This window comes from Chamaea fasciata, unplaced genomic scaffold, assembly GCF_029207755.1.
Source record: "Chamaea fasciata isolate MVZ Bird 193981 ecotype frontalis unplaced genomic scaffold, bChaFas1.0.hap1 SCAF_27, whole genome shotgun sequence".
NCBI classification, from domain to species: Eukaryota; Metazoa; Chordata; class Aves; order Passeriformes; family Sylviidae; genus Chamaea; species Chamaea fasciata.
The window spans coordinates 1,341,559-1,369,264 of NW_027094112.1; the positions used below are offsets into that span (position 1 = coordinate 1,341,559).

Genomic DNA, 27,706 nt, shown 5'->3' on the forward strand with positions numbered 1-27,706 from the left:
TAAATTTCATCCTCCATTTCCAACAAGAGATAAGACCACCAAGCCCTGGGCAGGGCGTGTGACAATCTGCCACCCCCCAGTGCTCTCCCGCTTCCCGTGGTCAGACAGACCCATCAGCCATGGACATTATTAACAGGAACAGGCTTTTGCCACAAAAATTCAAGTCAGGCCTGGGCCCTGATAAAGCCCTGGCAGCTGGAGAGTCTGTCCCACAACGAGGGGACAGGGAGGTGACACATCCCTCCCCAAGAGAAGAGCAAAGAGCCAGAGTGCCCCCAGCCACTGGGGCTGCTCTGCCCTCTCTGGAGGCTGCAGGATGCCAAATCCTGCCGTGGGTCCTCCTGCTGTGGCGGCCACCAGCTTCCAGAGGGTTCAGCAAACTGTCCGAAATGGATTTGTCATCACTGCTCCAGCAGCAGCTCCCAGGGCTGGTGTCCCTTTCAGTTGTGTCCCGTGAGTGGCTCCCAGGCAGAGCTCTCATGTGTCCCCCCCATGGAGTGGGTGGATTCAGTTCTGTTTAATAAAAATAACAGTTTCCTCCTCAGCCCTGCTGCAGGAAGAGGAGGAGGAAGGCTGGAAGCCGTGCAGTATTTGGCACAGCTGGACCCTGGCACTGGGCTGCTCCAACCAGGGCACGGCCAGGAGGCCTGGGCACCAGCAGCCCCCAGCCCCTCCCAGCAGGAAGAGGGCTTTCAGGGAATCACGCAGTGGTTAATGCTGGAAGGAGCCTCTGGAGGGCACCTGGTGCACACCTTTTCTCCAGCAGGGGCCCCGGGCCTGTGCCTAGACAGATTTTTAACATCTGCAAGGATGAAGAGCACACAACCTCCCTGGGCAACCCGTGCCAGTTCTCCATCAGCAGTAAAAAAGTGTTTTCCTGAGGTTCAGATGGTCTTTCAGGTGGTGCCCATGGACTTTGGGCACTGCTGAGAAGAGCCTGGTTTCATCCTCTCTTCAGGTATTGATGTGAGCTGACACCTCTGAGCCTTCTCTTCCCTAAACAATCCCAGCTCTCCCAGACATTCCTTGTGGGTGGGGGACTCCAGTTTTTCCCTCATCCTTCATCTCACTGTCCCTGTGTGTCCATGTCACTGCTGTAGTGGGACCCCCAGAACACAGCACAGTCTTGCAGGGGTGGCCTCACTGAATTTGGGAATGATCCCTCCCTCTTCCTGCAGCCCAGGGTCCCATTCAGCACCTTTTCCCAAGGGCACACTGGTGGTTCATGGTCACCCCAGTGCCCGGCAGGACTCCCCACTCTCCGTCCCAGCTGGGTACCCCCCAGCACATCCTGGTGCCTGCGGTTGTTCTTCCCCAGGGCTCCCAGACACCGAGCTCTGCCTCCTTCGGCCAAGGCTGGAGGTCCCACAGCAGTTTCCAGCCCCACTGGTAGCAGAGTTGGCCCAGAAATGGAGAAAGCAGAGGCCTCAAGGCTGATCCTGGCTCATGTGAGCTCAGGACATAATGCCAACCCCCCGAGAAGGAAGGAATACTCTTCTGAGCAAGGACTACCCATAGCTGCTGTGCCCAGGGCCAGCATCACTCCTGGAGAGGACAAGGCTGGTGGCCCAGGTGGGCAAGAGCCTGATCCCAGCTCCCAAAGGGTGGGCACAGCTTGAGCAGCTCTTTCCCACCTCTCCCAGTGAGTTTGGGGGAAATAGGACCAGCAGAGGGAGTGCAGAGATTGTCAGTGCTTTATTGTGGCAGGTGCCTGGATTCCTTGCAGGGACAGCAGCACAGGGACCCCATGGGACCCCAGAGCTCACCCACAGGGGCATCAGGGCCTGCCCCAGGCTGGCCAGGTCACTGTGGGAGCTGCTGGAGGGGGCACCATCTCCATCTTCAGGTGGTCCAGGATGGGGGTGACAGGGCCACGCTGTCACTGCCCTGAGGCTGCAGGGCTCCCACCATCCTCCTCCCGGTCTGTCAGCAGCCCTGAGGGGTTGGGACCTCGTTGGGGCAGAGTCCCAGGGGGCTGTTCCTTCTCCAGGCTGCAGTCCACGCCTGCAGGAGAAGGGCAGAGGGAATGGTGAGGAGCTGCCTGGATCCAACCTCTCCCCTGTGCTGGAGAGAGGCACAGGAGGCACCGTGGGGATCAGCTCTGGGTCACACAGAGTGGGATGAGCCTGTCCAAGGCTGCATTAGAAATCACCCCACAGGGATGAGGATGGAGAGAACCTTGGGCCCTGGAGCAGAAATGCCACTGGGGGGCTGTGCCTGGGTGTTTAGGGGCACCCAGGGTGAAGCAAAAAGAGGAGGAGGCTGCCCAGGAGCACAAGGTGGAGATGGCAAAGCAGAGAGAATTGGCTGGGGGGGAGGGTGTTGGGAATGGTGCCTCAGGGGCCATCACCTTCCTCATCCTGAGCCTCTGATGCCTTCCCCTCCAGACTCTGGGACAGCAGGGTCAGCCTCTTGAGAGCCAGCAGGGCTTTCCCTGTTTTCTGGAGGGAAGAGAATGGGCACTGAGCCCTTCAGCCATCCCCATCCCCATGTCCCCATCATCCCACCAGGTACCTGCCACTTCCGACGAGCCAGGAACTGCCTGATCCTCTCCTTGGACAGCACCTTGGGGCTGCTGGGCTGGGGCTGCTGCAGCCAGGGGTGCAGCAGAGCCTCTGCACTGGGGAGCCGCCGGCTGCAGCACAGTGGGGGGGTCACAGGGGGGCTGCTCCACTCTCACACCCTCATCTGGAGTGTCCCCTCCACCAGACAGGCAGAGCTTTCCCCCGCCCACCCCTTCAGCACTCCAAAATCCAGCCCAGCTGCAGCTGAGCAGCCCACAGCCAGCCCCAGGCCCTACCGGGGGTCCTTCTGCAGCAGTTGGCTGATGAAGTCCTTGGCTTGCTGGGAGATCTCTGAGAAGGTCTCCTCCTCAAAGTCCCACTGGGCCGCTGTGACATTGCTCAGTGTCTCCATGTCAGTGTCCCCCTGGAAGGGTGACTCCCCACTCAGCCTGAAGAGGTGACCCCAGGGCATCAGTGACAGCTCAGCCCCCTCCAGCCCAGCCTGCCCTGCCCAGGAGGGCACTCACAGGATGTAGCAGATGACACCAACACTCCACATGTCTGTGGAGAAGCTCACGGGCTCAAAGGCGACCACTTCTGGAGCCATGAATTCGGGGGTGCCGTGCAGCACCTTCACAGGGGTGTCTGGAGCTGCAGAGAGGATGCAGGAGGCCAGTTGGGATCTCCCTGGGACAGGTGTCTGGGACAGAGGACACACCAACACACCCCAGGGGGATGAACCCAAGTGGAGCTGCCACCCTCCAAGGCCGATTGCAGGTCTTGGTGCCCTCCTAGAGCATCTCAGAGTGCCAAACAGGGCACAGGGGCCTTGGGGGTCTCCACCTCAGCGGCAGGACTGGGGACACAGCTCATCGTGTGGTTATCAGGAAGGGCCATGGTTTGGTGTCCCAGGCAGGAGGACACCGAGCTTCTCACTGCTGTGCCAGGCCAGATCCTGTCCCTGTGACAGTGACACTCCCTGTGACAGTGACACTCCCTGCCCTGCACCTCCAGGAGCCCTTCTCTGCTCACCCAGCTTCCGTGCCAAGCCAAAGTCGATGATCTTGATCCAGTGGCTGCCGGGGCTGACGCAGACGATGTTCTCGGGTTTGAGGTCGAGGTGGACGATGGCCTGGCCGTGCATGAACTGCAGCCCCTCCAGGATCTGCCGCACGTACTGGGCACTGCTGGGCTCCGTGTGCTCGAAGTCGTCGTCCACGATGCGCTCAAAGAGCTCCCCACCTGCCACACTGGGGACAACGAGGTGCTGGGGACCCTTTGGGGTCTTAGCAGCCCAGAGGAAGGGAAGCCCCACCAGAGAACCCAGACCCAGCACTCTGGGGGCATCTCTCCACCCTTATCTCCAGGAGGTGTGGGGTCCCCATGCATCCCACCCCAGCACCCCATGGCACAGGGACCCCTCCCCACATGCTGGGGACAATGAGGTGCTGGGGACACCCTTGGGATCTACCAGCCCCGAGGAGGGGAAGCCCCACCAGAGAACTCAGACCCAGTGCTCTGGGAGGACCTCACCACTCAGAGCTCCAGTCACCAGGTTCCCCATCCACCCCACACCCCACGGGGCTTCCCACCTTCAGTGCTCCCCTGGCAGAGCCCAGCACTGCCCCACCACCTCCAAACCTGACTGCTCCCCACTCACTACTCCATCACCATCACCAGCTGGGCGGGGCCCTGGAAGGCATCGAGGCACTGCACGAGGCGTGGGTGGTGCAGGAGGTTCATCAGCTCCACCTCGGCCCGAGCCGCCTCCTTCTCCTTCGCCGTGCATGTCCGGAAATATTTCCCAGCCCGGATTTTGCCGGTGGCCTTTTCCTGCAGCCTGTACACCGTCCCAAATTTCCCCCTGGGATAGAGGGAGGATGAGGGATGGAGGAGCCACCACCACCACCCACCTGGAGCCCACCAGGGCTGCACATGGACAGCCAGGGGCCATCCCCAGGTGGTGGGGACACGGGACCCTCACTTACTCCCCCAGCTTCTCCAGCTGCGTGTACACATCCGAAACCTTGTCCTGGCTGTTGATGACCACATCACGGTGTTCAAAGGCCTCCTCAGCTCCTGGGGGATGGATTAAGGTGGGCCATGCAGGGATTCCCCATGCTTTGGGGACCAGGGGCCTGTCTTCCCCTCCAGTGCTAATTTCTGTGTCCCCCCCTGCTCCATCTGGGACCAACCACCCTCCCCACATAGTCTGGATGTCACCTGGGGAGAACATGGGGACAGGAGCTGCTGGGGCAGCCCAGCACCCTGCAAGTCAGGTTTGGGGGGAAAGGGGCTTTTAGGACCAAAAATCCAAGAGAAATGGGGCCAGAATGGGATGGAGATGGGTGCAGATAGGGGGGATGGATGGGGACCACACCATTGCTGGGGTCCCCTGTGGCTCCCTGGGGACAGACCCAGGGCCCTGCTGTACCTCCTGCCTGGGACATGGCGGTGCCACCGGCTCCTCACAGGGTGCTGCCACAGTCAGGACAGGCGCTGGGTGTGTCCCCCAGGCTCTGGGACAGGGGGGCTGGGGCAGGTGACGGCTGTGTCACTGCTCCAGCTGCTCCCCAAGGCTCTGCACCTTCTCCCTGCCACAGGAGAACCATCAGCATCACTCCACTGGCACCCACACTCCCCATCCCCCCTGAGGGGTCCCTCTTGATAGGCCCAAAGGAACCAAGCCAGATTTTAAAGCAAGGCCCCTTTTTGGATGGGCACAGCCACATTCCAGGAGCACCTTAGGCTCTGATGTTTTTCCCATGCACTGTGTTACATCAGCCAGGAAATCCCCAGGAAAACCACACTAGCAGGGCAAAGGAGCTGTTTCCTTACACGTCCCCTCCACGCTCTGTCCCCAGAAAAGCTGGGAGGACAGACAATGACACCCAAGGGTGTCAGGCAAGAGCACCCAAACCCCAACCCGAGAGCCACAGCACTGACCTGTCACTGTCCAGTCCCTCCTGTCCCAGGCCACCTGCAGGTCCCTGACCTCTCCCAGTCAGGAGAGCCACCGGGGAGCTGGGGAGGGAGGGAAGGGGCAATGCCAGAGGTTGAAGACAACTGGGACCACACGTATTGGAATGTCTGGGGGTCCAGCTGGGAGCATCCCTCCCACTCCAGCGCTGGGAACAGCCCCGGCTCTCCCCTCCCTTTCCTTCCCAGCAGAGCGCTTCCGGACTTAGGGGATAAACAACCCCCACCAGCCATGGGCTGTCCCCAGATCATGCCCCAAAGCCCCGTTTAGCACCGTGCGGGGCCACAGGTTTGCAACACAGAGAGCTCAGGCAGAGGAACCCAAGGAGGGAGGGGGCTGCAGGGACCCAACACACCTCACCACACAGCAGAGAGCCCAGCCCTACTCTACCTCCCCAACCCCTATGAAAACTCTGGGCCTCTCACGGGTTAAATCCGCAGCCCCGGCCAACCCCCGCCTCCATCCCACCCATGGGTGGGTTCCCGAAGAGGGCTTGAGCACCCACACCTGCCCCCCCCGTTCCTGCTCCACCTGCAGCCAATATCACAGCGGAGCCCCAACACAAGCCCTGGGCTTCGGCTTCCCGGGAGAGCTCGGCCCAGGCTTCAGGGAGGCGGGGATCAAGGTGAATGGAGAGTTGCCAAACTCCTCCGGGCCTCCCGAGCAGGTGGTTTAGAGGAAAAATGTCTTCCCCAACTTTATCCCCCAAAAGCAGGAGCGTGCAGCTGCTCTGGCGCCCAGCACTGCCATTTGCCCAGTTTGCCCAGATTGAAAAGGGGAAGAACACCGTGATTTCCTCCCGGAGCTGACTCCAGACCCGGGGATCAGGCAGTGGTACCGCACAGGGACCCGAAATGCCTGGGGAGCCCGGTGGCACAGCAGCCGGGGCCGAGGGGCTGTCACCTGGGGTTACCTGCTGTCCGGAGCCAGGTCTCGGGGAGATTTGGGGCCGTGCCAGCGCCGCCAGACGCGTCCCAGTGCCGCTCCCAGGCTCGGCACAAAGTCCACGGTCTCCGGCAGGGAGTAGGGGACAAATGTCCCCAGGGCAATGGCGGGGTCACCACGACCTCGCTGTGCCTTTGTCACCGCGACCTTGCCGGCGGCGGGGCAGAGCTGGGGCCGGGGCTGCCGTGGGCAGGGTCCCCCCCGGCTCCCGGCGCTGAGGGATGTGTGGATGCTCCGGGCTCGGCGGTGCCGCCAGCGCTCGGCTCGACCCCGCTGGGATATCGACTGCCGGGGACAGGATAGGACACGGGGGTGGCCTGGCTGGGGACAGGCAGATGGAGCGCGGCTGGATGCATCCCGCCCGCCCGGAGAGCGACCATGGACACCCCGCGCCTGCGGCCGCGGCGCCCGGGGGCTCGGTCCCTCTCCGGGGCAGGGGGAGGCCGGGCGGGCGGTGCTGGGCAGCTCCCGGCGCACGGGGAGAGGGAACAGCCCGGGAATGCGAGGGATCCCGGCAGCCGCTTGATGTCAGTGTTGGGCTGACGCTGGTCCCGGTGACAGCGGGGAAAGGAGCAGAAAAAGGCCAGGAGGGGACAAAGATTGGAGGTCTGGGGGATCTGTAGAGGGCTGGCAGCACTCACGTCCCTGCGGGATGTGCCGGGATGGAGCACTTGGCTGGAGGGTGAATCCCTCGGAGCCGCATTCCCTCTGGACGGAGCATCACATCCATGGGACATCAACAGCAGGGAGAGCTGGCTGCTGGTCCAGGGATCGACGAGCAGATCAATCCATCCTTTGGGTTTGTCTCGTTACCGACAGCACTTCATTTAATGGCCACTGACCCGGCCCTGTCCCACACCTTTGCTTTTGGATTTGGGAAGGTGGCCCATCCGAAATGTCCAGCGGTGCCTTACCCACCATGGACACCCTCTCCTTATCCCTTATAAAATAAATTAATTAATCTAATTAATTAATCATTAGTAGTTGCACCCAGGCAGCCATGTGTTCCTGCTTTGGGAATCAAGTTGTTCCCATCTGCCCAGGGGATCCTCTGGCACGGCCAGGATGGGATTCCCAGGTGACTCCCCCAATCCCAAACCCACTCGTGCTGCCCATGGGGTGCCCACCAGATTTCTCCAGTTCACCCTGACCACCCGTGCAGCCCCCCTGCCCCACTCCCGCTTTGGGCTGAGTCAGGACCCTCTGTGCAGATTCAGCCGCCTCTGCTTTTTTGTAGGTCCTACAATAAAGACTGTCACTGCAGCTGTGGCCCTTGGTGTTGAGGGGGACAGGGTCACATCAGTGGGTTCTGGGTGTCCATCTGTCCTTGATTCCCTCGATGACCTCAGGGGGACACGATCTCTGCTCTCTGTTATCCCAGGGGCACGGCCAGGGAGCACAGTGGCACATGGAGAATATGGGAGCACATGAAGGACATGAGGACAGGGGACACCAGGGATATGGGGACACAGGGGGGTACTCAGAGGCCTTGGGAGGACCAGGGGAACGTGAAGGGGACACAGGGAAGGCAGTGGACACTGGGGACAGGGGGACATGGGAGCCACAAGGGCCCACAGAGGTTATGGAGCAGATGTGGGGATGCAGAAGACGTGCGGAGGAACACGGGGACACAGAGGTCATGGGGACAGACGACAGACGCGGGGACTCCAGAGCAGCAGGGACACCACAGATGGAGGCACACGGATAGCGGACCTGGGAAGGTCTGGGGACACCTGGGGGATACAGAGGCACAGAGAGGGGCGGGGGGGGGGGACACCCGGGGGACATGGGGGGACGTGGGGGGACCACGGGGGGCGGGGCCAACAGCCCCGGACGCTGCTGGTGGGCGGGGCCGGCCGTGCATGCGCTGGGGCGGGGCTACGGCAAGGGGCGGGGCGTTCGGAGTGGGGCTTCCGGGTTGGGCGAGGCCGGTGGGTTGCGCAATGCGGTGGGCGTGACCATGCCCTAATTGGGTTTGGTGGGCGGGGCCAGGGGCACACGTGTCCGGCTCTGGCGCCCCGCGGCGCTCAGGGCGGGGGGAGCGGCCGGGCACTGGGAGCACTGGGAGCACTGGGAGCGCTGGAAGATAGGAGCAGTGGGAGATGGGTTTGGAGAGCTGGGTGCTAGAAGCACTGGAAAAACTGGGAGATGCGTGCTGGGAGTGCTTGGAAGTACTGGGAACTGCGTGCTGGTACTGGGAGTGATGGCTGATGCCTGCTGGGAGCACTGGAAGCACTGGAGCTAGGTGCAGGCTGCTGGTAGAAATGGGAGCACTGGGAAATGAGTGTGGGAAGTTAGGTGCTGGAAGTCATGGCTGATGCATGATGAGAGTGCTGGGAGCACTAGGAGCTGGGTGGAGTGAGCTGGAAGCAGTGGCTGATGCCTGCTGGGAGTGCTGGGAACACTGAGATCCAGGGCCTGGGGAGTTGGGGGTGCTGGGTTCTGGGTGATGGATGCTGGATGCAGGATGCCAGGACCTGGAGATCTGGGATATGGGTGCTGGGAGCTCAGTGCCGGGGAGCTGGGTGTAGGGCACAGGTGGGAGTTGGGATGGTGGGAGCTGGGTCCTCGTTGCTGAGTGCTGGGGTCAAACCCCATTCTGCAGAATCAGGGCTGTACAAACATCCATTGCCCCAAAATCACGCCTGAGAGTGTGGAAAGGGTTGTGGCACGCTGGCTTTGGGATGCCACGAGGGGTGGGAGGACCCAGGGGTGGCAGTCGGGGCTGGTCGTGCTCAGCCAGACATGCCAGGGTGTGGAGGAGCTAAAATATGGCTGGAAAAGACCCAAATACATGGAAAATAAATCAATCTGGATCTATAAACCACAGTATCTCTGGCACCAGCTTGGGAATCAGCCTGTCCCTGTGTGGGGTTGGCTGATCCAGCTCCTCCAGGCAGCCTCAGGACCTTGGACCTGCTCCTCCAGCCCTGGGAAGCAAATCAGGGACGGGACTGATGGTGCTCCCACGGCCAGGAAGCGCCTTGGGGAGTGGGATTTGTCACCCATGGGGTGACAAATAATGGCCCGTGGGACCTCAGAGAGTCTCACGGTGGCTAAAGGCGCTGCAGGGGAGTGACGGAGAGGCCGGAGCTGGACCTCAGAGATAAGTCCAACACCCGGAGGTGTGGGGGTTATCAGCAGCCCAGGCTGTTCCTGGCTCCTCCAAACCCTTCCGTGCTCCCCCTGTGCTCTGCTTCGGGCAGCAGCAGGCAGGGAAGGGCAGGAAGAGTCAGGGAAGAACAGGGACAGGCAGGAAAGTACAGAATAGGCAGGGAAAGGCAGAACAAGCAGGAAAGGGCAGGAACAGGCAGGGTATGCCATGGTTGTCATCAGGCTCTGTTCCTCTGACAGCACAAAATCCCGGGAAATGGGACACACTGGGAGTCAAACCCCACCTGCACTAGCTGGGACTGATGTGGCCTTGAGTGCTGATGTCACAGCTCCGGATACAGAAATCCCCCCAAAATGGGTGTTTGTGCCTTGTAGGGTCGGCACAGAGAGAACACCTGAGAGCTCGGGGGGTGCCACAAACAACCCCCATGTCCCAGGAGCCTCTCAGAGCACATGGCGCTGCCTCCCTGCTGTCTCCTGGGAAGATCCCAACACACCGGGGTGGGGGACAGGGACAAACCCTCTGGAGGGTCCAGTGCCCCCATCCTGGGCCTGTGGGGACAGGGACAGTTCCCAGGGGCTGGGGGCACCCGCTCCCATGCCGGGGTGATGCCTAATAGCCCTTTTCCTGGGATGTGGCACCAATGTCACCAGTGCCCCAAGCTCTGCAAAAAGGGTTCTGACCCCCCAAGTACTGATCATACTGGGACAGTCCAGGGGGAAGTGGATTTGTCCCCTTCCTCCCCAGCCAATTCCTAAGATTTGGCCCACTTTACACCACCCCATCCCGTTTCCCACTTAGGAAGAGCCAGGCCATATCCAACACCAACCCCCTGGCTGGAAAACGTTTGGCCCAATTAACCCCCACTCATTAAAATCACATAATGGCGAAGGGGAACTTATGATTGGGGATTTACCAGCCCAGAAAAACAAACAAACAAACAACAAAGCCCAAACTTCTTTGTCTTTTCGTAACATCAGAACTCAATTCCAAATGCTTCAAGTGGCTGCACAGTCTCATTCCCTGAACTGTTCTTCCCAAAAATCACACAAGGACAGGGCCTGGGCCCAGCCTGCTCCAGAAAATGGGAGTTCCAAGATGACCAACTTTGAAGGGAGAGACTTTTTAGGTTTGTAGTGAGGGTTGTTTTTTTTTTTTTTTTTTTTTTTTTTTTTTGCTTTGGGTTGTTTTTTTTTTTTTTTTTGGTGGGTTTATTTGCAAAATGTATTGTTTTTTTGTTTTTTTTTTTTTTTTTTTGCCTTTTGTGTGTCCTGATCCCTCAGAGACACATTATTCCCTTAAAATTCCTGCTGACTGAACCCCCTGCCCACACCCCACAGGGCTCAGTCAGCAAGGAGCGCTACAAGTGGGGGAAAATCCCTTGGGAAACCTCATGGACTTTGCCCTTTGGGTCACTCCTCTCCTTGAGATCTGAGATGGAGCCCAGATAACCCTGGGAGGAGCCCTCGGCAGAGCTGGATTTGGGCAGACGGGTGATTTGGGAGGAGAACTGACACCCCCTGAGCACACTGAGCTCCCACCGTGCTGAGGCGACACGTGTCTGTTAGTTATGATCTATGTCACTGCGATCTGTGTGTGCCAACTGTGATCCTGATCTGCGTCTGCTGCTGCTCGGGATCGGTTGTGGAGGACAGAGGCATTACAGAGTTAAACACCAGTCGGCTGCAGAGAAAGCCTGGCCTAGAGCTGGGCCCCCCCTTCCTGAGCCAGGCACGCTCATTTGGGGCCGAACACCCCACTCTGGAGCCCAACATCCCCCTTAGGCGCTGGGGTCACCCCTCCCTGGAGCCTCCCCCGCCCGCGCACTGAGCAAGGCCTCGGCCCCCTGGGCCGCCGCGGCCGAGCAGCCCTCAGAGCCGCCTTTCGGTGTCGCCGTGGCGGCCAAAACCCTGCTCCCGGAGCCGCACGGGCCCTGCCCGCCCCGCCGAGGGGCGCCGGGGATTCCGGGCCATGCAAGACCCCCCGGTGACATCAGGATCTGCCGTTCCGCCCCCACGGCGGGACCGGGACCCGACCCGCTTCCTCCGCCCACGGCCGTGACACAGCGCCCGCCACGTGGGGCCGCGGGGCGTCCTGGGGCGGCGAGTCCGCAACCGCCCCGGCCCCGCCAGCGCGACGCGCGGGTTGGACTACAACCCCCACAATGCCTCGCGCTGGGCACACGCACCGCCTTTTCCTCTGCGAGTCGCGTTTCCATTGGCTCCGCCGAGCCGTCACCCAGCGGTACGGCGGGTTCTGATTGGCGGGAGGGCGGCGGAGCCGGCGGCGGCTATGGCGGCCGGGCGGGCGGAACGGGAGCGGTGCCGCCGCCGCCATTTTGTGTGTGAGGGGCCGGGCCGGGCCGGGCCTACTCCCGTCGAGGACAGGGCTTCCCTCCGCGGCCCCGAGCCGGCAGCGCGGGGCGGCCCGGCCGGGGCTGTGTCCCGCGAGCGGAGCGTGGGGCCCCCCGCTGGCGCTCATGGGGGGCCGTGCCGCGGCGCCACCGGACGCTCCCCCGTCAGCGCTCCGGGACCGGAGCTCAGCGCTGCCAGGCGCCTCTTGGAGCTGCGCGGCCTCCCCGGGGTCTGGGCCGGTGGGGCGGAGGAGCCCGGCCCGGCCCGGAGGCCTCCGGCTGCACCTGCGTTACTGGGCGGGGGCTGGGGCTGTTTTCCTATCAAAATTAGCGTTAAATGGTATTTTAACGTTTGTCGACAGCCGCAGCGCGATCTCGTGCGGGTCTGGCCCTGCCTGAGCCCCCTGAGCAGGGAGGGGAGGAAGAGCGCAGTGTTTATGGAAATTGGGGCTGGGAAGCACGTCTGCAAGGCTGGATCTGCCGCTGTCCCGTCCCTCAGCTCCCCTCACACACCGCGGTTTGGGTGGGGGAAAATAATCCCTGCTATTTAATCCTTTGTTCCACACATTTCAACCAAAGCCCGCGGGGTTCCCGGAGCGATCCTGGCCGGATCCAGTGGATCTCAGCTAACATGGCCTCCCCGCCGGGGAGCTCGGAGACTCAAAAACAAAAGCGTTCGGCTGTTGCCAGGGCCCGGGGGAACTTCTCGGGCCGTAACAAACCCCAAAGACTCCGGGCTCGGAGGGAGCGATGCCCCTCCAGGGCTGGGGAAGCACCTGCAGCGTTGTTTTCCTCGTGCAAAGTCAAAACCCGGCTCTTTAAACACTAAAAATGGCTTTTTTTTTGGGAAGTGCTCAGCGCTGGGGAGGGATTGAGCTGGCACAGGCTCCCCACGGCTCCTCTGTGGAGCTCCGGTTCCCAGCCCCGTTCCTGCCTCGGCAAAGGCCGATAACACCAGCTCATCCCCTGGTATTTGTGGGGCTGGGTTTAGGTTTAAAACAGGGAGATTTGGGAGGCTTCTGCTCTAAGTGCAGATTGTGTTGTCAGACGTAGGTCAGTCAGTTAAAACCAGATTATTTTACACTTAGGCATTTGGTGAAGTATTTTTAAATTATATTTGTTGTTATGACTCTGCGGATGTTGCTTTAGCAGGTCCTGAATTCCAAAGCTTCATATGGAAAGGTGATGGCTGCCCCATCCCTGAAAGTGTCCAGGGCCACGTTGGACAGGGCTTGGAGCAACCTGGGACAGTGGAAGGTGTCCCTGTTCATGGCAGTGGGGTGGAACTGATCTTTAAGATTCCTTCAACCCAATCCATTCTGTGATTCCATGATATTTTTATATCCCAGCTGCATTTGCAGGGTTGGGAGGTTTACTCTGCGTGTCTTCAAATGCTTGTGACAACTGAAAATGCAATTTCAAGCTGATTTTGTCGAACTAATGAGGGTCACACTTGGTTTGCGCTGGGAGCTTTGCACCTGCCCAGGTTTCCAGGGTTTGTGGGGAGCAGAAGGGGAGGAATCCTGAGGGGCTGAAGCTGCCAGCCAGGGTTTGTTCTGTTGCTGATGCACCAAGAGCTGCAGGTTTTTGGTGATGGCCCCCACCAGCTGCACATTCTCCTCTCGTTTCACCAAAATGCCACTTGTGTCACCCAGAGTCACAAGGAAATTCCCAGTGGCTTGATGAGCTTGTCCTGGGCGGGTGAAGCCAGCGAGAGGAGTGCAGTGAGTGCAGGGGAAGTGGTGGCTGGGCACAGTGGGGCTGCCAGAGCCGTGTCCCTGCCTGTGACCCTGGCATGGGATCAGCCACTAGATTAACTGGGTCCAGAGTGCCACGGAAGGAGCACCAGGAGTGACTCCAAGGGGATGCTGTGTCACAGGGCAGGATTTGGGGCTTGCCTCACCCCAAGGCTGTGGCATTAACAGATACTTCCTTCTTGGATTTGTAGTGTTTCCAGGAAACTGCTCTGTGCCTGCAGTGCTTCTGTCCCAGGAGAAAGGCTATTCCTACACGTGGGATGGAGCAGTCTCCGTTTTTTGTGTTGATGCTGTAATTTCTGCATCTCCCCAGGACAGAATTTCAGCCCTTTCCTCTGAAAACAAAACCCTTGGGAGGGGAGGAGCTGGGAAAGCCTTTGCCAGAGGGTCTCCCAATGCTCTCTGTTTCCATGTCCTCCAAATCCAGTGTGGTTGTTGCCCTCCCACAGCCAGGGAACCCTGGGGAGGTGATTCCTGCCTGCACTAGTGGCATCCCTGTCCAGAGAATCACAGAATGGTTTGGGTGGGAAGAGACCCTAGAGGCCATCTCATTCCACCCACTGCCATGGCAGCAACACCAGGTGCTCCAGGTTGTTCCAAGCCCCATCTGACCCGGCCTTGGACACTTCAGGGATCCAAGGGCAGCCACAGCTGCTCTGGGAACCTGTGCTAGGGCCTCCCCGCCCTGGCAGAGGTGGGCACTGGGTGATGTTTAAGGTCACATCCAACCTAAATCATTCCATGATTGCAGCCTCTCTGTCCCAAGCTGAGCTGTGCTGATCCTTGATGCCGTGGGTTCTGTGCTCAGAGCTGAGCTCCAGTCAGCTCCTCTGCTTGGAACTCGTGGGAGGGATTGGGATGGTGAACTCTTCCCCGGGCCAGGTAGGAGCATGGCCGAGCTCCCTGTCCATTACTGATCCACTCGGAGGTTTCAAAGGTCCCTGACTGCCACTGGTCTGTGTCTGCAGGAGGTTTGGGCACAGGAGCTGTAATGAGCCCTTGGGATCAGGATAACCTGGCTCCTTAAACAGCACAGAATAAAGCAGAAGTTGATGGGGGCAGAGCAGGTTGGAGACTTGATCATTATGGTCCTTTTAGTTGGCTTGTTTGGTTTGGAATTTTTTTGAGTTGTATTTTTAAAAGCATTTGCAGAGAAAACATTTATTCCAGGGACTTGAACCTGAGAGGTGTGGGTTAAGTAGATGAGGGCAAAACCTGACTGAGAATATCACTTTGGATCAAGGTTTTCCCACGAACCAGGTGCCGGGAGCTGCATTTCACAGAGCTAAGACCGTGAGGGACCCCCGTCGGTGCCATCGGACACGCGTCCTGCCCCGGGAGAAAACGCCTGTTGTGGGGCTCACGGAGAGGGAGTCGCTCGGCAGGGAAATAAACGGCGGGGAAGCAGCGCCTGGGCCGGGGGAGGACGCGGGGCTCGGCCCCATCCCAGCCCGCAGGATCCCGCAGGATCATCGCCCCCCCTCCCCCGGCGCTGCGGTGATGTCATGGCACAGGGAAGGAGCCGCTGGCTCCCGGGCTCTTGAGCAAGTGGCCCTGGCTCGTTTCCTTCCCCCCCGCTGGTGCTCCACAGCTGGGGGCGGGGGGGATAAAATCGGTGTGATCGCCCCTCCAGCGGCTCCCTCGGCCGCTTTAACCGATTTTACACCGCCTCACCTGCGCTGAGGACGTCCCTGTCCTGTCCCCCCATCCCCCTGAAGTCTGTTCCCTGATGAAGGCTGTTTTCCCCCATGGAGCGGCAGGGGTTTGGCCAGGCTGGGGTTAAACCTGGTGGGACCTTTCCAGCCCCTCCGCGCTGCCGCTTTACCCCGGATCTGGTGCCACCGACCTGTGCTGGGACAGCCCTGTCCCTCCTCCCCTCCCCCGAGCCCTCTGGTTTTGTGTAAAAGCCCGACTCCCCCCATTGCTGCGGGCAGCTGCCCAGGCCCAGCCCGGCTCCCTGCCTCAATCCCAGCTCCTGCCTCGCCAGGTACAGCCTTCTTCACCTCCAATTCCTTCACCTCGGCCCCAGCCCCTCGCCTGCTTCACCCCTTCATGTACCTGTTTGCCCCCCAAAAAGCTCCAGCGCTCGGAGCTTTTCCTGCTCTTCCCTCCTCCTCCCCCTCTCAGGTGCAGCAGGAGGGAGGTTGAGCCATCGCCTTGCCCTACTCCCTCGTCAGCCATTTCAGAGGCCAAGTGCTGACTACCAAAACTTTTCCTTGGGCTGCTCCAAAACTTTAAGGTTTTTCCTCTCACTTGTAGCTTGAAGTAGATTTTTTTTTTTTTGGCAGTTTTTGCCCAGATTTCAGTTAATGACCTGGATTCCTACAGAGCTGCAGGGAAACAAGTGTCAAGTTTAAGTGAGCCTTAGGCAAACAAGACAGACTTGAGGCTACTCCTACCTCAGTGAGGTGCTCTCTGTCCATCACACACCATTTTATCCCCGTTCCAGGTCCTTTTAACTATTTCAGCTCATTAAGCAGAATTAAAATTGAAAACAAATGTGGGAAAATAATAACAAAAAGGGTTAAGCAGGGAATTACAACTAACTTTAATCAAACAACAGTTATAACACGATGAAAATAATCCAGGATGTATTCCCTGGTGGAATGCCATTCTGATTATTTTCGAAAAATCACACCAAAACTATTACAGTTACAAGTAATTAAATTTATTAGACCTCTATTTTTTTTATAGTCAGTTTTGGCCAATTTACAGCTTTCCTGGGGAATTTTTTTAAGTTTTTTTTTGTTTAGACACAAAAAAAAAAACAAACCCCAAAACACCCCCATCAAAAAAAAAAAAAAAAAAAACCAAAAGAAAAAAAAAACCAAAACCAAAAATACCAAAAAAAAACCACCCCCCAAAAAACCCAAACCATAAACCAGGTATCACCAATACATCAACCCCCCTCGCCCCGTGACAGCCACCTAAAAAAGGGGGAGCCCTCGGCGCCCCCAGCTGCAGTTTAGCCCATAAAAAGGGTCCGCGGCGACTCTGTACAAGGACCGAATGTTCCACCCAGCACTGTAAAAACCCCCCCGCGCCCCCCTGCCCAGTGTCACTCCCCCGGCTTGCAGGGGCCCTTTTCCTGCCGGGGCAGCTCCTGCTCCCTCAGCAGCCGCAGGTTCTCGGCTCGCAGCCTGTCCACCTCCCGCTCCAGCGCCTGCACCCGCGCCGGGTCCGCCGCCTCCCCCCCGGCTTTTTTGCTCTCCATCCTCAGCCGGTTGTTCTCCTCCTCCATGCGCGACAGGCACTTCTCCAGCTCCAGGTACTCCTTCACCAGCTCCTGCTTGCTCATGTTCTGCAGGCTCTCCACATGGTACCGCTCGTACGTCTCCGAGAAGTCCCTCTGCAGAAACTCGCTGCCGTCGCCCCCCATCCCGTCGCTGCCCCCGTCCTCGTCCGCCGCGTCGTCCAGGAAATCCTCCTCACTCGTGTCGTCCGACTTGGCTGCCGCTCGCCGCGGGTACAGCCCGGTTTTCAGGTCGGGCTCCTCCTGGTCATGGTCCTCCATGAGGAACTGCGTGGTGTTGTAGGGTGCCACCGGCTGCCCCTTGGCGAACATCTCCGCCCGCAGCCGGGAGGCGCGGAGGCTCTGCCGCTCGTCGAACTGCTGCTTCTCCTCCCAGCTCAGCTTCGAGTAGGGCTTCCAGCGCCGCTTCTTCTTCGACGGCCGCCGACGGTGCTTCTTCTTCACCGGCCACTCCTCGGTGCGTCCCACGGCCCGGTACCGCGGGCCCAGGCCGGGACGCCCCGCTCCACCCGCCGGCGGCCGCCCCTCGGCGCCGCCCGCCGCCGCCGCCTCCGCCCCGGGGGGCGGCAGCCGCTCAGCATCGCCGTCCTCCGCCGGTGCCTCTCCGCGCTCGGGCTGCGGCTCGGGCTCAGCCTGCGGCTCCGGCCGCGCCTCGGGCTCGGAGCGAAGCTCCGCTTCGCACTGGGGCTCCGGCCCCGGTTCAGCGGGGGCCGCGTCGGCCATAGCGCTGCGCTCGGCTACGCTCGCTGACGGGCGCTACCGGCACCGCATGGGGCCGGCCCCGCTCAGGCCGCCCGGGACATGGCCCAGGGGAGGTGGGGGGGGTTTTACGCCGCCGGGCCCGCCTCCCCGCGCGCACCGCACGCGCCGCCGCCGCTCCCACTGCAATCCCACCCCACGCCCCAACCCGCGCCCGCCGCCGCCCGCTCCCGACTGCCTCTCCTCGGCCGCCGCCGCCCGCTTTATACCCGCGCGCGCCCCGCCCCGGCCCGCGCAGGCGCCCTGTGCGCCCCGCCCCGCCGCGCGTCGGGACCCGCCCCCGCCGCGCGCCCCGCGCCGCCACCACGGCCCCGCGCGCGCGGGCGGTGCCGCCTCGCGGCCAATCGGCGGGCGCTGGGGGCGGGCCCGCCCACCGAGACACGCCCCTGGCCGTTGCAGAGCCTGGTCGCCATTGGCCGGAATGGGCGTCACTCCTGCGCGGCGCCACCAATCGCGAAGGGGCGAGGGCGGGACCGGACCGTACCACGCGGCGGGGGAGTCCCCGTGCGCGGGGCCGCGCGCGCCTCGCGACCTTCAGCCCCGCGCGGAGGGCAGCGCGCGCGTCCCCCCCACGGCGGGGCTGTGGCACGGTCCGAATAGAGTCCCCGCGCGGCGGAGGCGCCGCCGGCGGTGCTGCGGCCCCGGGACCCAGGGGGCTGTGCCGGGCCGGGCCGGGCCGTGCCGGGCTGTGGGGGGGCCGGGAGGGGCTCCGGGGGTGCGCGGGCCCGGGGGAGAGGGGGCGAGCGGAAGGATCCCGGCGCTGGGCGGGTGCGGCAGTGCTGCAGTTGCGGAGGGAGATGTAAACAAACCGAAGCGGAAAGAAGACCTTTCTTAAAGGCGCCGCGTCCCATTTTGCAGGGGCGGTGCGGGGCTGCGCTCCCGAAGCCTGTGGGGGTGCGGGGGGAGGGGTAAGAACGGGGATGGGGAGGTCCTGGGCCTTGTGCCGGTTTCAGTACTGGTCCCATTCCTGGTCCTGCCACCCCACCCACGGTGGCCATGTCCCCCTCGGGCCCCACGTTAGGGGGCGGGGGCCGGCCTCGCGGCCTTGGGGGATCTGGAAGGGTTTGGGGGGCCCCGCTGAGGGACACACGCCATGGGGACACACAGCTGGGGGGAGCCATGGACAGGCCGGGGAGCGGCCCTGGGGAGGCTACTGGGCCTCTGTGTCCGAAGGGCGAACAGAACAGGTCCCTGTGGGACTCACGCCCCGGAGCCCTTACGGCCGGGTGGGGCTCAGCCCGAGGAAGAGGAGGGGGTCTGTGTCACCAGCGGGGGGAACCTGCCCTGCCCAGCCCCCACACGGGCAGGGCCCCCTCGACCCGGGGAAGCAGCCACCGGGGACCCCCGGGATGGCACTGCTGGACCCCGGGCCGGGGAGGTCCCGGGGGTCCCCAGCCGCTCCCTCCCCCCCCCCGCCCCGGATCCCCGGGGCTTCCCCGCCGCCGAGTCCGGAACAGGGTGCGGGTTGCGCTGGCCCGGTGGCACAGGGGGGCACCGCCACCCCCTCGCGTGGGGGGGACCCTCGGGGTGTCCGTGGGACCCGGCCGGGGGGTCAGGCCTGGAAGCAGAGTCCCTGCACGGGGGACACGGCAGCCACGGCCACCATGCCGCCACCATGCCCCTCTAGCCACTAGAGGTGACCGGCTGGGGACAGTGGCCGGGCAGGAGCAGGGGGCCAGGCCGGAGCGTTTGGCCACGGTCCCCTCCCCTCGCAGGGCACAGGCAGCGGGACTGAACCGAAAAGGCAACTTTAATTGAGGCAGGTTCGGTGATGTGCCAGCACCCCCCGGCCCCGGTGGCCCGGGACGGGCCCGTGGCTGTCCCTGCCACCCGCGGGGCCGCAGCCGGTCCTGGTCCGTCTGTGCGTGGCAGCGGCGGGGCGGCCGCCCGGGCTCCGAGCGCGGCGGTGCCAGCCCCGCTCCCGGCGCCGGTGCCCGGGGCTGTCCCCGCCCGGGCGGGCCCGGCCCGCGGAGCCCCGCGGCTGCTGAGGCCGTTCCCGCGTGGCTCCGTGGCGCTCCCCCGGCTCGTGCGAAGCGGGATGGGGAAGGAGGGGTGGCAGTGGCGGCGGGGACGTGCTGGTCACCTCTTCCTGCCCTGCCAGTGGTGCAGCAGCCACTGGGTGACGAAGGGCCAGGTGGCCAGGAAGAGCAGCGTGCGCGGGGACACGGTCAGGCGCCACGGGGACATCGCCTAGCGTGGGGAAGGGGACAGAGGTGTCACCGACGTCACCAGACACCCCCTCAGCCCTCTGCTGAAAGGAACCGCTGCCACTGCTCCGTGGTTCTGGTCCCATCTCTCCTCCTCTGGAGATCATGCATCACACCGCCATCCCTGGGGCCGTGTCCCCACGATGTCACCGGCTCCCCAGCTGAGGATCCCTTCCCTGACCTCCCCCAGCTGTGTCCCCAGGCCCCGGTGGGCTGTTGGGTGGGCAGGGGGACAGCAGGGCCACCCCGCAGCTCTTCCTCCACCCTCAACTCACTTTTGGAGCAGGCGCCAGGCCGGAGTCTGTCCCAGCTGTGTCCCCCTGCAAGACAGCAGAGGGTGTGGGGTGCAGGTGGGGCTGGCACCCCCCTTCCAGCCCCGGTGAGAGGGAGGGAATGGCCTGGAGAGCCTGTGCAGGGCTCTTGTGAGGGATGCAGATGGTGCAGCTGGGCCAGGACCCCAGGGGCCGCGGCAATGAGAGGAGCAGTGGGAATGAGGGAGGCAATGGCAGCGAGGGGCAGCAGCTCCCCGTCTGCACCGTGGGCCGGATCAGGGCAGCACCAGCCTCGGCTCTGCCAGGATGTGTCACCAACCACCGTGGGGGTCCCCACACCAGGGCCAGGAGCTGAGGCCTGCTGTCCCGGTACGGCGTCCCAGCCCTGCCCCCGGCCCAGCCCGGCCCGTACCTGGGCAGCGCCGAGCATCTCCAGCCGGCTCAGCCGCTCCTGCACTCGGCACAGCTCCTCCTGCAGCGCCCGCACCGTGCTGGCCACGTGCGCCTCCAGCTCCGCCGCCGGCCCCGGGGCCAGCTCGGGGGTGCTCCCGGCGTCCCCCCCGGCCAGCCGGACGTCTGCGGGCACAGGGACGGGCACACGAGTGGCAGGGCAGACTGAGCACCGCCCGAGGAGCCCCGGGGCTGGCGCTGCCCGCCCCGCGCTGTCACCCACGGGTGAGCAGCAACTTCCACGGGCCACCTGCCATGGGCTGCCCGTGCCACAGCCGCTCCCAGCCCAGCCTGGCAGCACCCAGGTTGTCCCCAGGGCCATGCACCACCGTGTCCCTCCAGTGCCGTGGTGGTGGCAGTGGGTGGCCAGCCCACCAACAGGGTGCACGCTGTGGTGGGTGTGGGCCACCTTGTGACACCTGGCAAAGGTGCCACCACGGGGCAGGACACCCAGGGCCAGGTCAGCTCCTCCCTGTCCTCCCCCGGGCCCAACAACGGGCCCAAAGCAGCCCGGCAGATACCTGGATAATCCAGGCTGTGAGTGGGACACAGGCAGGGACTCACTGCCAGCCTCAGGACAAGTTCACTGCCAAGGTCAACCAGCCCAGAAGGGAACAGTAACAGGGGAAAGGGTGAGACACGTGGGCTGTGCCCAGGTGAGGCAATGGCACCAGTCCCACGGGTGAGGGTGGCAATGCCACCCCAGGGCAGCCGCATATGTCTGGGGGCAGCACAGAGGGTGGCAGGAGGCTCCTCCTGTGCAGTGGCACAGCTCGAGGCCTGGTGGTCCCCAGACACCAGCAGCAGTGGGGGGTGGCATCAAGTGAGTGGCACTGCTGTCCCCAAGGCCTCCAGGGCACAGGGCCCAGCTTCACCCGCTGCCCTCCTGGGCAGAACTCACCCCTGGCACCACCCACATCTGAGGGCACTGCTGATGGGGTTGCACCAGGGGCAGGAGCTGGGCACCGGGAGCCAGGGACCTGCACTCCCTGCCTGGCTGCGGAAGGGCCAGCAGAGCATCCTCCAAATTTAGGCCAATTAGTACCACTGCAAGAAATGGGCAAAGGGCAGGCTGTGTCCTGGAGGACGAAAGCCACTGAACTGCCGGGGGACCAAGGGATGCACAGACAGGACACTTGTGACTTTCTTCAGCTACCGATGACCCAACCACAGGTTCTGGAGCCAAACTCAGACCCCTGGGGGTGGCGGGGGCTGCCCACCCCCACAGCCCAGCCCAGCCCAGCCCAGGGGAGGTGGGGCAGCAGCAGGAAGGGGCGCAGGGACAAGCTCTGCACCCACCTGTCTCGGAGCCCAGGGCTGTGAGGTCGGTGCTGCTGCTCCCCTCGGCTCTTCTGCCTTCACCCCGCTCGCCCTGCCCAGCACTGTGGGGCACTGGGGGCTCAGCCCCAGCCTGGAGCCCGTTTGGGGTGAGCACTCGCACCTGCCCGGCCTAGGAGATGGGAGAGAAGGGCCCTGAGACCCCCACTCCCCACCCCAGGAAAGGGAGGGGGATGCCAGGGCAGCAGTGGAGTCCTTCTCTGCCTTGTGGTGGCATTTTTGGGGCTGGAGGGGGCATGGGACTGAGTGAAGCTGAATAAGCTGAATCCCAGTGGTAACACCAGTCAGCACCTGGCTTGGGAGGCGACACCTGAGGGGAGTGAGGTGCCCAGACTTGAGGTGGCAAAAAGAGGGGGGGCTTCCTCCCTCCTTCCACCAGATCCACCAGGCCTCCCCATGGCACCTCAAGTGCCAAACGTGGCCCGTGGCAGCAGGGAGAAGTGGCAGGGGAACAATCCAGGTGGTGGCACCCATGTGGAGCTGCTGATCTTGCCCAACCCCAACAGCCCCCAGCGCCCCACCAGAGCTGCACCACAGCAATGGAGGGGCTGGGGAGGCTCCTCAGCGTCCCCTCTGTGACAGGGACCATGCTCCAGGAGTGACACGAAGCCCAGAGAGGTGCAGGAGGGTGTCCCTGTAGGTTTTGTGAGGCTCCCAGGCTGGTGGTGCTGTGCAGCATGCACAGGGCAGGGACGGCAAAGCCTCCAGCGCTTCCACCATTACCTTCTCAGGCTCCATCTGCTCCAGGGTGTCACAGAACGTGTCCCCCTCGAAGTCACTCGTCACCTGGCTCCCCTCAAGCACCCCGGGGGCAGGAGCCAGCCCAGCTCCTGGAAGGGAAGCACAGGGCTGAGCCCTGGGCAGGGCAGGGGTGCCCAGCTGTGTCCAGAGGGCAGCAGGTGGAACAAGGGATGTGCATGCCCAGGGTGAGGCAGGAGAGGGAAACTGAGGCACTGCTGGGGTGGAAGCAGCTCTGTTAACATGGCCCGGATGGTGGCCGTGAATCCAAGGACTGAATTCCCCCTTCTGCTGCCCACGGTGTCCAATTGGCACAATACCCACGGCCCCTGGGGCAGCCATGGCACAGGCAGGGAAACTGCCCAGCTCCCTGGGCACTGCCAGCCCCAGCGCTCGAGGCTGGCACGGCTGGGACACCGGCACTCGCTCCGTGACCATATTTGCTCCTGGGGGAAGGCTGGAGCGGCAGCGGGAGGAGGAACCTCCCTGCAGCAGCCTGCCCACCCCAGGGCACAGCCAGGGGCCCCTCAGGGGGGCACAGGATGGCAGAGGGTGACTGGGAGAGAAAAGCCAGGGCCGAGGTGTCACCAGGGAGGGTCAGGGCTTGGCACTGTGAATCCCAGAGCCAAGGAAGCAGCAAACGTGGCTTGGGCCAAGGGAGAACATCCTCTCATGGATCACAGGCTTTCCAGGGTGGTATTTTCCCAGTGATGAGGCAACAGCCTCCCCTTGTCCCTGCAGCTTAGGAGAGTCAGGCCCCTTTGCACAGGCAGGAGTGAGGCAGAGCCAACCCCACACGTCCAGGGTTACCCCAGTGAGAGCTGGACCCACGAACAGCCCCGTGACGTGGGCAGCGCCTGCAGCACCAGCAGGGCTGGAGCAGAGGTGCCTGAAGCCCACAGTCCCATGGGTGGATGGAGCCCCAGCCCCGGTGCCTGCTCCATGGGGTCTCTGCCAGGTGCTGGCCACACCAGGGGCACCAACCTGGCACGTGCTGCCTGTCCCGCTGCTCCCCAGGCACGGTGTCTCTGGGGCTCTCTGGAGCTGGGCGGCTCGCTGGGACATCCTGGCTGGGGCCATCCGGCTGCCCCCGGCGCCCTGCACGGAGGGAAGAGGCAGAGCAGGGTCATTTTGTGGGTCAGAGTCGTGCTGTCCTTGCAGTGCTGGCTCCCTGTGGTTGGGGCTGCTGTGCCAGCACAGCTGGGGGACATGCAGGCACCAGCCAGGGACCAGCAGCCTCTGGAGGTGCCAGCAGCTGGCAGGGAAGGAGAGGAGCCAGCTTTGTTTGCTGACAGCCCAGGAATCCATGTGAACTCATGTGGGTTTCCCCTGTGCAGACCACCTTGCTCACCCAGGGGAGGCTGCGGCGTCCCTGTCCCCGAGCCCCTGTGGCAGCAGGCAGAGGGAACAGCACTGGTGAGTGACAGTGACAGTCCTGTCCCCTGGCAGTGCCCACAGCCCTCGGCACACCCACGGTAACAAAGAGCTCGATGCAAGAAGCGTTGGCTGGAAGAGCCTCGTGTGGGCAGCAGCGCCCTGAGCAGGCCTGACGGGGCCCAGCCCTCCCCAGCACCCCGTGGAGCCCACGGGGTTAATCCCAGCCAGATTTCCAGTGGCCCACGGGACTTTGCTCCCTGCTCCTGGGCAGGCAGGAATGTGGCAACGCTGCCCTGCTGCTCCTCGCCTGCACCTCTCTGCTGTCCCCAGCCTGCCTTCGGCATCACGGGGGACACAGTGAGGGGGACAAGGGCAGCTGCAGCCCACAAGGGGCAGTGCCAGGGCTGCCCTGCTCTGGGATCCTCCCCATTCCCAAACCCTCCTCAGGCTGTGCTGTGACACAGGGTGGTGGGTGCAGGCAGGGTCCTGTCACCTCTCACAGCACCAGGACAGATCTGGCTCCAGCCAGCCACGTTCACAAGACTCTGGTGGAAGCAGCACCCACTGGAGACCTCCTGGGACATGGCACCATCCGTGATTTGGGTTCCAAGTGCCACTTTATGATGTGTTGTCGTTGTAAATAAGCAAAACCAAAGCTGCCCAGACTCCCAGCTCTGTGCCCGGAGGCACCTGTCACGCTCCACACTCTGAAATCCCCTTTCTGCTCCGGTCAAGAGCAACCAAAGCTTCGATTGCAGTGTCTGAAGGCTTGGGGACCTTTAACACAAATGACTCAACACCTTCCAGAGCTCAGTGCTTTGCACCTCAGTTCCAGCCACCAGCGGCCGCCCTGGGGCCAAGCCGTACAGGCAACTGGTTGTGGCATCCCTGTTGGAAGCAGGGGGTGACAGATGCCTCGGGAGCGAGTCTATTTGCCAGGGCTCTCCCAAACCACTGGCAGGTCCCACACCTGCTGTGAATGAGCCATGGAAGCCCCTGTGCTGCTGAGCTGATCCACTGGTGGTGCCTTTCTGACCCCCTCGGTCCCCCCGCGTGCTCCTCAGCAGTCAGACACACCCAGGACAGCCCTGCACTGGGGGTGGGACAGCTCCCCAGCCCCCTCCTGGCACCAGACCACAGCCAGAGGCATGGAAAGGGCTGGGAAGGATACTCCTCTAGCACAAACAGGTCTAAATAATCCCATTTCTCAAGCCCTGTTTCTCCACATCCCCTCCTTGCAGGAGCTGGCCGGCCGGTCCAGATGTTTACAGCGGCTGAGCCGGAGCCCTGCCCGGCGTGGGCCAGCGCCAAGGGGAAGCACAACCTCCCCAGGGGCTGATCCCTGCCCCGCTGCACACAGGGAGAGCAGCCAAGGGCTGCTCGGGAGCCAGAGCTCAAATCCTCGCCTCAAAGTTTCGAGGAGAGAAAGCCCGGAATGCGTCACACGAAGGGACACCTGTGTCACACAGAGGGCGTGCCCAAAGAGCCCCTCGGCAGCAGCAGCGCCCCGGCAGGCTCGGGGGGATGCGGTGTGTCCCTGCCTCAGGGAGCGGCAGCAGGACGCGCCCCGGGGACCAACGGGAGCCGGTGGCGGTGCACGGCGGGGACGGCGGGAGCGCAGTGCCAGGAGGGCAGGGATGCTGCCGGCACAGCCGGGGCGCAGCGGCCCCCACTCACCCCCTTTGCTCTTGAAGAAGGACTCGGGGGGCCGGGGCATGTCGTGGATCACCTCGTAGAGCGGCTCGAAGTAGCGGAACATCTCCTCCGTGGTCTCGTCCATGGGCACGGTGTCAATGACCTGCGGAGGGCCGCGGCTGGACACGGGCACCGCGCGGCGCCCGGCCCGGCCCCGCCGCCCGCCCCGTTACCTTCTGGGCCACCTTCTTCATCTCCGCCACGTACGCGGCCATCGCCTCCTCCTTGGACATCCTGCCCAGGCTGTGCCACGCGTCCCTGCGGGGCCGGCGGCCGTCAGCGGGGCTGGGGAACCGGACCCGGACCGCAACCGGAGCCGAACCGGGACCCCCCCGCTCTTACCACTTGTACCGGCCGATGGGGTCCCAGAAGCCGGGCCGCGGGCCCTGGCAGCACCCCGCCGTCGCCTGCTTGTAGTAGCTGTAGAAGCGCAGCATCTCCTCGTAGGAGGGCCGGTACGCACCTGCGGGACACGGTCAGCGGAGCCGCCGGCGCCGCGGCTGCCCGGCCCCGATGCCGGCCCGTACTCACCGCTCCGCGGCAGCCCCTGGATCACCTGCACGGCGGCGCGGAACTGCGCCCCGCAGCCCGGCTCCTCCATGGCGGGACCGGCCCCGCACCGGCCCCGGCCCGGGGGATCGCTCTCCGTGCGGGGACAGCGCGGGGCCAATCAGCGCCCGTCTTCCATCGAGCCCTCCGCACCGTGCCCAATCAGCGCCCGTCTTCCATCGACCCCCCTCCGCGCCGCGCCCAATCAGCGCGCGGCTCCCGGGACGGGCCCCTCCCTCTCCTGCGCGCCCGGCGCTGAGCGCGGCGCGTGCGCCCCCTGCCGACCGGACGGTGCAGCGCGCGGAGAGCGGGGCCGGGGCGCCGCCTGGCGGGGACGGGGAGGGACTGCAGCTCGGGAGACACGGCGGGACAGGGACGGCGGGACTGGGGGACAGGGACAGCGGGACAGGGACTGTGGGACAGGGACAGGGAGAGCGGGACTGGGACAGCGGGACAGGGACAGAGACTGTGGGACAGGGACTGTGGGACTGTGGGACTGAGGCAGCGGGACAGGGACAGGGACTGTGTGACAAGGACTGTGGGACAGGGACAGCACGAGAGTGGCACAGCGGGACAGGGAGAGGGGCAGCAGGACAGGCACAACGGGACAGTGGGACAGAGGGACAGTGGCATAGAAGGAGAGGGACAGGGGGACAGCGGGACAGAAGAACAGCGGGACAGGGACAGGGGCAGTGGGACAGGGACAACTGGACACGGACAGCAGGACAGGGACAGTGAGACAGGGACAATGGGACAGGGGACAGTGCACAGGGATAGTGAGCCAGGACAATGGGAGTGCACAGGGACAGTGGGACGATGTGAGACAGGACAGGGACAGTGCACAGGGCAGTGCTCCAGGATCGTTAAAGAGTGCACCAGGACAATGAAACAGGACACAGGAACAGAGAAACTGCACCAGGACAGATAGGGCATGGGGACAGTGCCCTGGGACACTGCACCGGGACAGGGCATGGGGACAGGGAGACAGTGTCTAAGGACAGTGCCCCAGGCCAGGGCCCAGGAATGGGGCGCTGGGACAGAGCCCCAGGACAGAGCAATGGGGCAGTGACACTGCACCAGGCACAGGGACAGTCCTTAGTGGGCCACAAGGCTTCACCCACCTGAGCTGTGCAGCAGGACAAGGCAGACAGCAATGGAACACAGGGATGCTCTGGGACACTGGCACAGGGTGTCCAGAGCAGCTGTGGCTGCCCCTGGATCCCTAGCAGTGTCCAAGGCCAGGTTGGACAGGGTTTGGAGCAGCCTGGAACAGTGGAAGGTGTCCCTGCCCATGTCAGGGGGTTGGAACTGGATGGGCTTTAAGGTTCCTTCCAACCCAAACCATTCTGGGATCCTGTGATAATCATCCAGGATTCTGGGGCCACACATGGGGACAGTGGGGCCATGCACTATG

The 27,706-nt window shown here is 63.1% G+C and overlaps 3 protein-coding genes across 4 annotated transcripts; all 3 read right to left on the reverse strand.

Moving 5' to 3' along the window:
* Positions 1 to 969: 969 nt before the first annotated feature.
* LOC136301965 (myosin light chain kinase, smooth muscle-like) lies at positions 970 to 5,895 on the reverse strand. Of its 2 annotated transcripts, XM_066205225.1 has the most exons (11): positions 5,840 to 5,895; positions 5,451 to 5,528; positions 4,939 to 5,098; positions 4,493 to 4,583; positions 4,165 to 4,368; positions 3,537 to 3,754; positions 3,032 to 3,155; positions 2,801 to 2,953; positions 2,515 to 2,635; positions 2,351 to 2,441; positions 975 to 2,004 (listed from the first exon to the last, which is right to left on the reverse strand). In XM_066205225.1, the coding sequence occupies exons 3-11, from the start codon at positions 4,952 to 4,954 to the stop codon at positions 1,880 to 1,882; spliced, it is 1,143 nt and encodes a 380-aa protein (XP_066061322.1). In that variant the 5' UTR covers positions 4,955 to 5,098; positions 5,451 to 5,528; positions 5,840 to 5,895; the 3' UTR covers positions 975 to 1,879. The 2 variants fall into 2 exon arrangements, with proteins under 2 accessions (XP_066061324.1, XP_066061322.1); XM_066205227.1 differs by lacking the exon at positions 2,801 to 2,953 and having other exon boundaries at positions 970 to 2,004.
* Positions 5,896 to 16,306: 10,411 nt separating this feature from the next.
* On the reverse strand, positions 16,307 to 17,803 carry HEXIM1 (HEXIM P-TEFb complex subunit 1). The gene has a single exon (XM_066205022.1). The coding sequence runs from the start codon at positions 17,628 to 17,630 to the stop codon at positions 16,713 to 16,715; it is 918 nt and encodes a 305-aa protein (XP_066061119.1). The 5' UTR covers positions 17,631 to 17,803; the 3' UTR covers positions 16,307 to 16,712.
* Positions 17,804 to 19,398: 1,595 nt separating this feature from the next.
* ACBD4 (acyl-CoA binding domain containing 4) lies at positions 19,399 to 26,402 on the reverse strand. The gene is made up of 10 exons (XM_066205204.1): positions 26,275 to 26,402; positions 26,086 to 26,206; positions 25,917 to 26,001; positions 25,726 to 25,846; positions 23,656 to 23,769; positions 22,657 to 22,763; positions 21,895 to 22,045; positions 20,558 to 20,721; positions 20,149 to 20,193; positions 19,399 to 19,856 (listed from the first exon to the last, which is right to left on the reverse strand). The coding sequence occupies exons 1-10, from the start codon at positions 26,342 to 26,344 to the stop codon at positions 19,746 to 19,748; spliced, it is 1,089 nt and encodes a 362-aa protein (XP_066061301.1). The 5' UTR covers positions 26,345 to 26,402; the 3' UTR covers positions 19,399 to 19,745.
* Positions 26,403 to 27,706: the final 1,304 nt, after the last annotated feature.